Source organism: Melospiza melodia, chromosome 30 (genome assembly GCF_035770615.1).
Source record: "Melospiza melodia melodia isolate bMelMel2 chromosome 30, bMelMel2.pri, whole genome shotgun sequence".
Classification (NCBI taxonomy): Eukaryota; Metazoa; Chordata; class Aves; order Passeriformes; family Passerellidae; genus Melospiza; species Melospiza melodia.
In genome coordinates this window covers 1,015,571-1,027,106 of record NC_086223.1, presented here as the reverse complement: position 1 = coordinate 1,027,106, position 11,536 = coordinate 1,015,571, and the positions used below count along the sequence as shown (strand labels likewise).

Below are 11,536 nucleotides of genomic sequence, written 5' to 3'. Positions count from 1 at the left end.
ACTCCGGGGTCACTCTTGGCCTCCTGCAGAGCCTCCTGCTCCCCTTGGGCATTCAACGCTCCTCTCTTTATTTCTGCCAATCTGTTTCTATTATTTCCATTCCTTTCTATTTCTATTATTTCTATTTCTGTCCTTTTCCTGTTCTCGCTGTTACTCCTATTCCTATTTATTCCTATTCCTACTTCTAATCCTTTTCCTACTCATATTCCTGTCCTTCCTCCTATGTGTTCTTATTCCTCTTCTTATGCATTCCTATTGCTGTTTATCCACGCTCCATTCTTATTCCCATTCCTATTTATTCTTATTTATTCCTATTTGTATACCTATCCTAATATTATTCTTATTCCCGTTCCTATTTATTCTCATTCCTATTTATTCCTATTTGTATTCCTATCCTATTATTATTTTTATTCCGGTTCCCATTCCTGTTACCGTTCTCATTCCCATTCCCCTCTTCCCATTCCTGCTCCTTTCCCTTCCCACATTTTTCTCCCTCTTCCCCCGCGTTTCTGACGGTACCGGGACTCGAACCGCGGTCCAGACGGTTCCGGCGATGCCGGGACTCGAACCCGCGGCTCAGTGGTTCCGGCGGTGCCGGGATTCGAACCCGCGGTTCCGGCGGTGCCGGGACTCGAACCCGCGGTCCCCGGGGCGCGGTGCAGTTCCCGCCGTGGCCGCCAGGCGGAGCCGTTGCCCCGCGCGGCGGGACGGGCCGGGGGGCCCGGGGGGCACCGCGGGGACAATGCGGGGAGGGGGGGACACCACACACAGGGGACAGGAGGGGACACACGGAGGACAGGAGGGGACAGCCCTACCGGGTCACGGACCCTGCGCCCCCCAGCACCCCTGTTCCTGTCAGGGGAAGTTCCTGCCCACAGCAGCAGAGACCCCTCCGCAAAAACAACAGCCTCACTTGCAAAGCCTCCCCTCTCCAGGTGCCCCCCGGACAGCCCTGCTGGTGGCCGGGGGCGGATCAGGGCTGGCCCGGAACCTCCGGCTGGGTCACGCTGCTGAAGGCCCTTGGGGCGGCAGAGGGGTCACGGCTCTGAGTGGGGATGGGAGAGGGGCACAGAGCCCCGGAGGTGTCCCCCCAAAATCAGCGCTTGTCACTGCTCCGAGGTGCCCCCAGCGCGAGGGGAGCGCGGCAGGGTTGGGGGTACGGGAGGATCCTCGGGGGGCTCTGTCTGGGGGTGGTGTTGGACTGGGGGACGCCGCTGGGAGAAGGTGGGAGCAGGGGAGAAGTGGGAGGCCACAAACAAGCCCCTAAAGCACGGATCCATCCCAGCCCCAAACCCCATCCCCCCTTCCCTGCCCCACATCAAACACCCTCCAAAAGTCCCAAAGTCCCCTTGTAAACAGCCCCATCCTGCCCCACTCAGTGTCCCCTGTGTCCCCAGGACCCCCCTCCTGCAGACAGGACCCCGCACACTTTATTTACCCCCTCACCCTCCTTCACCCACTCTTTGTTGTTTCTTGAGAGACAGAGAGGAAAAAAAAAAAAAAAAAAAAAAAGAAGAAGAGAGAAAAAAAAAAAAAAAACCCACACAGGAGGAGGCAGGAGCCTATTTTGCCTCCCAGGCAATATTTCTGGAGCCAATCGGAATGCGCACCCACCCTGCCCTGCTCCCTAATTAAAGGCTTTAAGCAGGCGGCCGGGGCCGGAGGTTTGGGCACAGTGTCTCGGTGGCTCCTCGGAGGCAGCAGCAGCAGCAGCAGCAGCAGCCCCAGCCCCAATCCCAGCTCGGGGCGCTCCAGGCCGCCAGGTTGGGGGGTCCCCGGCGCGGGCCCGCAGCCGCCCCCTCCCCGCTGCCCGCCATGAGCGGCTCTTTCGATAAGAAGCTCTCCAGCATCCTGACGGACCTCTCGGGCTCGCTGAGCTGCCATGCAGCCTCCAAGGACTCTCCCACCCTGCCCGAGTCCTCGGTCACCGACCTGGGCTACTACACGGGCCAGCACGACTTCTACCCGGCCAGTCGTACGGGCAGCCCGTGGGCCACTACCCCTACCCGCAGTTCAACCTCAACGGCATCGGGGCCGCGGGCACCTACTCGCCCAAATCCGAGTATTCCTACAGCCCCTCGTACCGCCAGTACGGGCACTTCAGGGAGCAGCAGCTCCCGGCGCAGGAGGCAGGTACGGACAGACGGACGGACAGGGGGGACCGGGGACGGGGCGGCCCCGCTGCTCCCGGGGCGCTCCGGAGGGGCCCCGGTGCGGTTTGAACCCTGGGATTTGTGCGGGTTAAACCCTGGGATTTGTGGGGGTTAAACCCTGGGATTTGTGGGGTTTTATCCTGGGATTTGTGGGGTTTTATCCTGGGCTTTTGGGGGTTTTAACCCCGGGATTTGTGGGGTTTTACCCCGCGAAATCTGTGGAGTTTTACCCCCGATCTTTGTGGGGTTTAAACCCCTCGAACTTTGTGGGGTTTTAACCCCTGGGATTTGTGGGGTTTTACCCCCCGAGCTTTGTGGGGTTTTACCCCCTCCCCCGATCCTTGTAGGGTCTCACACCTCGGGCTCTGTGGGGTTTTACACCCTGGGATTTGTGGGGTTTTAAACCCCGGGATTTGTGGGGTTTTACACCCTGGGATTTGTGGGGTTTTAACCCCCCGATCTTAGCGGGATTTTACCCCCCGAGATCTATGGGGCTTTACCCCTCCCCCGATCTTTCTGGGGTTTTACACCCTGGCCTTTGTGGGGTTTAAACTCCCTGAACTTTCTGGGGTTTTACCCCTTGGGCTTTGCGGGGTTTTAACCCTGGAGCTTTGCGGCGTTTTACCCCTCAGAGTGTCCCCAGTTCGTGGGGTTTTAACACCCCGCTTTTCGTGGGTTTTAACCCCGAGGTCTTTATGGGGTTGTGCCCCTCCGGGTGTCCCCGCTTTGGGGACAGGGACCCCCTCCGGGTGTCCCCGCTTTGGGGACAAGGTCCTGCTGGCGGCTCCGCCGTTCCCGCGGGGACGCACCGGGACCGATCCGGGCTGGATGCAGAGTCCGGGACACGTCCCGGGGGTCTCCCAGAGGTTGTAGGGGCAGGGGATGGGGCGATGCCAGCACCCCGAGCGGGGTGACAGCGAGCTGGGGACGGGGGGACACCGAGCCCCGGGAGCCCTTCACGCCTCACCCGCGCCCTCCCGCAGTGTCCGTGAAGGAGGAGCCGGAGCCCGAGGTGCGGATGGTCAACGGGAAGCCCAAGAAGATCCGCAAGCCCCGCACCATCTACTCCAGCTACCAGCTGGCCGCCCTGCAGCGCCGCTTCCAGAAGGCGCAGTACCTGGCACTGCCCGAGCGCGCCGAGCTGGCGGCACAGCTGGGGCTCACCCAGACCCAGGTGAGGATGAACCCCCCTTCCCGACACCCCAAATCCCCTTCCCGATACCCCAAATCCCCTTCCCGATACCCCAAATCCCCTTCCCGATACCCCAAATCCCCTCCCCGACACACCAAATTCACCCCCGACAGCGCAAATCTCCCCCCGACACCCCAAATCCCCTCCCCGACACCCCAAATCCCCTCTGTAAATGCTGGATTTGGGACGGGCTCGGCTCATCACAGGGATGGAGCTCCCCCCTTGCTGGGATTTGTGGGGTACCCGGGTGGGATTCCCCCATTGGAAGGAAAGCTGGAGAGGCAGCACAGGGAGAGGGGACCCCAGGCGTGCCCCACTCGGCAGTTTTGGGGTTCATCCCGCTCCATTCTGGAGCCGGCCCCATCCCAGAGCTCCCTGCTGGGTTTGGGGTTTGGGGCTGGTCCTGCCTGGCACCTGTGCCAGTCCCGGGTCAGGGCGCGCCCGCTGTCCCAGGAATGTGGGGCACCGAGTCCTGCTCGGGACGGGGCTCTCGGGACACCCCATCCCCACAGCGGCTCCTGGCCCCAAATCCTGCCGGAACAGGCACCCGAGGCTCCCTGCCTGCCCAGACCTCCCGAGGTTCCCCTGCCCCGTCCCGCTCGGTTCGTGCAGGCAGGAGGGATTTGGGGACCGGTTCCACGCCCGTGTCCCCAGCGCTGGGGTGGCCCTGCAGGCTGGACTGGAAGAGCCGGGACGTGCGGGAAGGGCTTCTCCTCCTCCTCCTCCTCCTCCTCCTCCCGCGAGCCGCCCGCCTTCCAACCAAACCCTCCTGGGCTTCTTGGGGTCCCAAATCCTCCCCTTGGCTCTGTGGGGACAGCGGGGACAGCGCAGCCCGCGACTCCCCCGCGCCCCATCGCGGTGCCCTCCCTGCCCCGGGGCCGGCGCCGGCGCCCTTGTGCCGCCCTTGGCCTTCCTCCTCCTCCTCCTCCTCCTCCTCCTCCCTTGGGCGATGAAGCAATCGGGGCCACTCGGCAAAGGGCTGACGGAGCGCGTCACCCGCTCCCAGAGGGACATCCTGTTTGGGTGACAAGCGGCGCCACCCCCGCCCCTCGCCCAGGGCGTCCAGCGCCGCCTCGCCCAGCGCGGGGACGCTCCCGACGCCCGGCGAGTGGCGTGACGGGCTCCTCGTGACGCCCGTGTCCCCAGAGGGGGCTCGGTGACACCCCAGAGGGGGCACGTGGGGGCTGTGCCCAGAGCACGGGCTGTGCCTGTCCAGGAAATGTCACTGTCCATGGAATGTCCGTGCCCCTGTCCATGAGTGTGTGTCCATGTCCATGGAGTGTCCATGGTGTGCCCATGTCCATGATGTGTCCATGGATGTCCATGGTATGTCCATGGTGTGTCCATGTCCATGATGTGTCCATGGATGTTCATGGTGCGTCCATAGTGTGTCCCTGGATGTCCATGGTGTGCCCATGTCCATGGTGTGCCCATGGTGTGCCCATGTCCATGGTGTGCCCATGGTGTGCCCATGGATGTCCATGGTGTGTCCATGGATGTCCATGGTGTGCCCATGGTGTGCCCATGGATGTCCATGGTGTGTCCGTGTCCATGGTGTGTCCATGATGTGTCCATGGAGTGTCCATGATGTGTCCATGGTGTGTCCATGGATATCCATGGTGTGTCCATGGATGTCCATGGTGTGCCCATGTCCCTGTCCATGGATGTCCATGGTGTGTCCATGGTGTGTCCATGGATGTCCATGGTGTGTCCATGGATGTCCATGGATATCCATGGTGTGTCCATGGATGTCCATGGTGTGCCCATGTCCATGGTGTGTCCACGTTCTCCGTGACACTCACACCAAGGGTGACATCCCATGTGTCCCATGACACCCCTGTCCCCAGGAGTTTCCTGCCATGCACCGTGTGGGGTCCCCATGATGTCCCTTCCCGTGGCGCCCCATGTGCCACCTGTGTCCCTTGTCCCTTCCTACATGCCAGAGTGTGCCCGGGGTCACTCTGATCCCCATGTCCCTTCCCGTGTCCCTGGGGTCACCCTGACCCCCATGTCCCTTCCCGTGTCCCTGGGGTCACCCTGACCCCCATGTCCCGGGCTGGTTCCAGTGCCCAGGCAATCCCCTGTGACCCCAATATCCCTTCCTGTATTTCTGGGCTGCCCACGACCCCCATGTCCAGTGTCCCTACGATCCCAACCACGCCATCCCTGTCCCCTCCCCTCTCCCCCATCCCTCTCATTCCCTTCCCAGCTCTCTGATCCTTTTCCCTGTCCCCATCCCATCCCTCCCGTTCTTCTGTCATGTCCTGACCCTTTTCCCTGTTCCTATCCCATTTCTGTGCCAGGTCCTGACCCTTTTTCCTGTACCCATACTTCCCATTCCCTTCCCACCTCTCTGACCCTTTTCCCTGTCCCCATCCCACCCTCCTGCTCCCTTCCCACCTCTCTGACCCCATCCCACCCTCCCATTCCCTTTCTGGGGCTTTTCCTTGTCCCCATCCCACCATCCTGCTCCCTTCCCACCTCTCTGACCCTTTTCCCTGTCCCCATCCCATCCCTCCCATTCTTCTGTCAGGTCCCGACCCTTTTCCCTGTCCCCATCCCATCCCTCCCATTTCTGTGCCAGGTCCCGACCCTTTTCCCTGTACCCCATCCCACCTTCTCACTCCCTTCCCATCTCTCTGACCCTTTTCCCTGTCCCCATCCCACCTTCTCACTCCCTTCCCACCTCTCTGACCCTTTCCCCTCCTCCCCGCAGGTGAAGATCTGGTTCCAGAACCGGCGCTCCAAGTTCAAGAAGCTCTACAAGAACGGCGAGGTGCCCCTGGAGCACAGCCCCAACAACAGCGACTCCATGGCCTGCAACTCCCCTCCGTCGCCGGTGTGGGACAGCCCCGGCGCCGCCCGGACCCCGCTGCCGCAGCCGCTGCCCTACAGCTCCTCCCCGGCCTTCCTGGATGAGCACAACCCCTGGTACCACCCCCAGAGCCTCAGCGGCCCCCACGGACCCCCGCAGGCCCAGGCGGCGCCCCCGATGCACCACCCGTCCCCCGGGCCCCCCAGCACGGGCGCCGTGTACTGACCGCGGGCGCAGAGACGCTGCACAACTCCTTGGCCTCCTTTTTTTTGATCCCCCTCATCCCCGTGGTTTGGTTTTTGTCTCCTGATTTGTCCTGAAAAAAAACACCAAAAAAAACCCCCCAAAAAAACAGCCACAAACCAAAGGAGAAGCACCCCTAGAAATGCTCCGCTCATCATCTCAGGACCCAAAGCTGCAAAGCCTCCGCTGCCGGCGCAGGAAAATCCTTCAAGACTTTTGAATTTCTGAATTTTTCCATCACCTCCTTCTCCACTCCTCGCCGGAGCTTTGCCTGTCGCGGTGACCCCGCCGGGCCGGAGGAGCCGTGTCACCACTGTCGCGACAGAGCCACAGGGGCGTGTCTGTGGCCAGCGGAGCGGGAGCTGCTTGGCCCCAGCTCCGGAATCGCTTTTGGGGCTCACGGACCCCCCCACCCCAGCCGGAATCACCCGGGACCGTGCTCAGACCAGAAGGTGGTGATTTAAAATTAAATAAAAAAATTGTGTAGCGGGTGTGTGTGTGGGGGGGGGTGTGGGGAGGGAAATATTTTAATATTTAAGCAGTTCAGGAATGGGTTTAAGTTATTGTTCGAAGAGAAAAACTCGTGTTCGTCTCCGTTTTCTGGCTGTGCCTCTGGCTGTGGGTAAAGGAACGGCGAAAATGCCTCTTTTTTTAAGGAAATCGACGACTTATTTTAAAGGAAAAAAAATAACCGAGCTCTTTCCTATTTTTTAAGAGAATAACGCTATTTTTTTAAGCAGAAAGTGCCGTTTTAAGGAGTGTTCATAGTGTTGTACAGTCCCGGGGATTTATTTATGTTGCCTTCTATAAATAGGGGTGTTTTGGGGGGAAAAAAAGGGAGTGTACATAAGGTTCGTTTGTATAAAGTTGTTCCAAACCAAACTGGTTTCGGTCTGGTTTCTTTTTTTTTTTTTTGTCTATAATTTTTCTTTTTTTTCCTAAGGAAAATCCCCCCCTGTTGATGGGAACCCCCCTCGGGGGTCCCTGAGTGTCCTTTGCTCCATCCCCAGGGACCCAGAGCCAGGCTGGAAATGTTCATTAATAAAAATTCTGAATTCAAAGCTCCAAATTCCGCTTTTCCCCCGGTTTCTGGAGGGTTTTGGGGAGCAGCGTTTGGGGTTTTTCCACCTTTGGGAAACGCGGATTTAAACCCCATTTTTGGGGACAGCTGCGCACGGGGTGGCACCGGGTGGTGTTGCCTCACCCCAAACCCCATTTTGTCCTGCTGACAGGGAATTTGGGGCAGGAAAATGAAATTTTTTTTCCCGGTTTTCAAAGCATTCCCCAAACGGCCGCGGGATCCTGGTGCTTCTTACTGGGACCGGCGATCTCCCAGCCCGCTGTGCCCCTGTGTCCCTTTTGGGGACACCGAGGTGGGGACAGCCAAGCCCTCAAAGTCCCCAAAATCGCGTGGGATTCTCACATTCCCTGCGGGTTTGGGGCGCGCCCCAGGAGCCCCAGAGGGGTGTCCGGGCTGTGGTGGCCCTGTCCTGCTGTCCCCAATGTCCCCCTCGCTGTGTCACGGCTGTGGGGTCTCCATCACCCCCGACGGCCGCGGGACCCCAAACCCCGCTCGGTTCCACTGGGGAGGCTCAGTGTCCCCAAATGTGTCCCCAAATGCGTCCCCAAATGTGTCCCCAACGTGTCCCCACTCAGGGACAAGCTCCCACCTCGCCCCCAAATCCCCCCACAAGCCTCAGCCCCAAATCCCCGTTCCAATCCCATGGGAGGAGGAACCAGAGCCCGGAGCTCCAACCGGCGCTTCGGAGGTTTCGGTTTAGTTTTCATCTATTTAATTTTTTAAATTTAACCTTTTTTTTTTTTTTTTTTTTTTTTTTTCTCATTTAGAGGAGGGAAAAAAAAGAAATCCCCAGGAAGGCGTTGGGTTACATAGCCAGGGTTATGTAAATCCCGGGTGCCACGCTGCCCACGGCCGGGCGAGAGCGGCCGGGCGAGAGCGGCGCTCCCAGCGCTGCCTGCACACCGCGGGAACGGCCGGGACAGACCGGGGGATCCGGGACAAACCCGGGAACACCCGGGACAAACATCGGGAGGGTCCGGGACAAACCTTGGGGGACTGCGGGACAAACCCGGGGGGCTCCGGGACAAACCTGGGAACACCCTGGACAAACCTTGGGGGGCTGCGGGACAAACCTGGGGGGACCTGGGACAAACCCGGGAACACACGCAACAAACATCGGGAGGGTCCGGGACAAACCTTGGGGGACTGCGGGACAAACCTGGGGGGATCTGGGACAAACGCGGGAACGCCCAGGACAGACCGGGGGGGATCCAGGATAAACCTGGGGAGCTCTGGGACAAACATTGGGAGGGTCCAGGACAGACCTGAGGGGATCCAGGACAAACCTGGGGAGCACAGGGACAAATCTGGGGGGATCCGGGACAAACCCGGGAACGCCTGGGACAGACCTGGGGGGATCCAGGATAAACCTGGGGAGCACAGGGACAAACCTGGGGGGATCCGGGACAGACCTGGGGAGCTCCGGGACAAACGTGGGGAGCACAGGGACAAACCTGGGGGGATCCGGGACAAAACTGGGGAGGTCACAATGCCAGGTGTGACAGTGACAGGGGTGACAGCACAGGTGTGGCAGTGCCAGGTGTGACAGCACAGGTGTGACAGTGCCAGGTGTGCCAGTCCCGGGGTGGCAGTGCCAGGTGTGACAGTACCAGGGGTGACAGTGCCAGGTGTGACAGTGCCAGGTGTGACAGCACAGGTGAGACAGTGCCAGGTGTGACAGTGCCAGGTGTGACACCACAGGTGAGGCAGTGCCAGGTGTGCCAGTCCCGGGCTGGCAGTGCCCGTGCCCCGCTGTCCCCCCGGGCCCAGCAGAGCCCTCCCAGCGCGCTCCCGGCTCCTGCCCCGTTGCGACACCCGCAGCCCTTGCGTCACCCGGTGCCAGCCCCGGCAGCGGGGGCAGCGCCCGCCCACGGCCCGGCCCGACAGCCCCAGCCCTGGAGCCGGGCCCGGCCCAGCCTCGGCTCACCGGAGCCACGCGGGAGCCACGGGGAACCGGGAGAGCCCCGAACACGGGACAGCATTGCCACTTCAGGGGATCCGTCCCTGTCACCTCAGCGCCGGCCCTTGGGGGGTCTGTCCCCGTCACCCCGGGGTGTCCTGACGGGCACAGGGAGGTGACACGGCCACCCAAAGCCACCCCATTCCCTAAATCCTCACTGGGGAGGGTGGGCTCCATCCTCCGGGAAAATCCCACTGGGAGCGTCACCCACCACGGGCTGGCCATGGGCTCCATGGCCCTGTGGGGACAGCTGGGGACACCCAGGCCATGGGGTCAGCACCCTGGGGACACCCAGGTCATGGGATCTGCACCCTGGGGACACCCAGGCCAGGGGATCAGCACCCTGGGGACACCCATCCTGTGGGATCTGCACCCTGGGGACACCCATCCCGTGGGATCAGCACCCTGGGGACACCTAGGCCACGGGATCAGCACCCTGGGGACACCTAGGCCATGGGATCTGCACCCTGGGGACACCCATCCCGTGGGATCAGCACCCCAGAGCCCTCAGCTGAGGGAGCAGAGCTCCCAGGAACAGGGACAGGGGTGTCCCCAGTGCCACCAGCCCTGGACAGGCTCCCATTTCCATCCCAGCCCTGATCCCTGCCCTTGATCCTGACTCCTCAGGTGGGATCTGGGGATAACCCTGGCCCTGAAGGTGCAAAAAGGTGCAAAAAGGGGCAAAAAGGGGCAAAAGGAGAGCAGTTCCTGGGGAGGGGGCAAGAATGGGCCCTTGGAGCAGGGGATCACAGAGTGGGAATATTGGGAACCAGGATTGTGGGGTGGGAATTTCGGGAACCAGGATCAGAGCGGGGATATCGGGGGCCAGGATCACGGGTGGGAATTTCTGGATCAGGGTCACGGAATGGGAATATCAAGAACCAGGATCACGGAATGGGAATATCAGGAGTCAGGATCGTGGAATAGGAATATCAGGAACCAGGATCATGGAATGGGAATTTCAGGAGTCAGGATCACAGAGTGGGAATATCAGCGGTCAGCATCATGGAATGGGAATATCAAGAACCAGGATCACGGAATGGCAATATCAGGAGCCAGGATCATGGAGTGGGAGTTTCAGGAAGCAGGATAATGGAATGGCAATATCAGGAACCAGGATTGGAGGTGCAGGGGAGCAGGAGCTGCTGCCCCTCAGCCAGGGGAGCCCCAGCGGGGTCTGGCCCCCACCTCAGGCACAAACACGGAGCAGGGCTGGGAAAAGGGGGAAATAACCACGTGGAGAGGCAGGGAAACGACAAGGGTTTATTTCCAGCCGGGTTCTGGCCTCTGGAAGCACAAAGCCAAACCCACCCTGTCCCAAACACCCTCCTGGCCCCTGTGGGGTCACCGGGCAGGGACCTGGGCTCAGCTGGGGTGCCCAGCCTGGCCCGTGTCCCCCTGCCCTCCCAATGCCAGCCCTGCTCGGGGAGACAGCTCTGACAGCTCCAAACTGCCCCAAAATCCCCGCAGGAGGGGCTGGGAGTGCCTCATGAGCCCCCAACCCACAGTTCCTGCAACTGGGCTCCATTTCGGGCAGATGTTGGGGGGACACAGCCCCAGCCCCAACCCTGCACCCCCAGCCCCCCTGGCTGCTTCCCCAGGGGCTGGGGAGCCTGAGGCTCTGGATGGAAGGGTCTCCCCCAAAGCAGGGGCGCCCCAAAGTGCACAGGGGCAGAACCCACCGATGCTCAGCCTGTTTATAAACGGGGCACAACCAAAACCCACAGAGTTCATAAATAAATCCAGGCCGGGGGGGGCCGGGACTCCTCAACCCCTCCTGGGGTCCCCCTGCCCCTCCTGGGGTCCCCCTGCCCCCTGTCCGTGACGGGGGGGACCCTGGGCCGAGTCCTGTCCCGCTGGGATGGCGCGGGGTCACCGCAGAGTGTGACAGAGCAGGACATCCCCGCGTCCTGCCCGTCCTTGTCACCTTCCTCCTCCTCTTCCTCCTCCTCCATTCGGGCTTCGCTGGGCTCTCAGTCCCGCGGGGGGCAGCGGCAGAGCGTCCCCCCGGTGTCCCTCGATGTCCCCCGGTGTCCCTCGATGTCCCTCGGTGTCCCTCGCTGTCCCTCCGGACGCGGTGGCGCTGGAGCGG

At 61.2% G+C, this 11,536-nt stretch overlaps 1 protein-coding gene across 1 annotated transcript; it reads left to right on the top strand.

The window, feature by feature from the left end:
- Positions 1–1,777: 1,777 nt before the first annotated feature.
- DLX3 (distal-less homeobox 3) lies at positions 1,778–7,285 on the top strand. The gene is given in 4 exon segments (XM_063179042.1): positions 1,778–1,963; positions 1,966–2,133; positions 3,137–3,327; positions 6,062–7,285. Coding segments are annotated over 4 exon segments (831 nt in total). The 5' UTR covers positions 1,778–1,815; the 3' UTR covers positions 6,386–7,285.
- Positions 7,286–11,536: the final 4,251 nt, after the last annotated feature.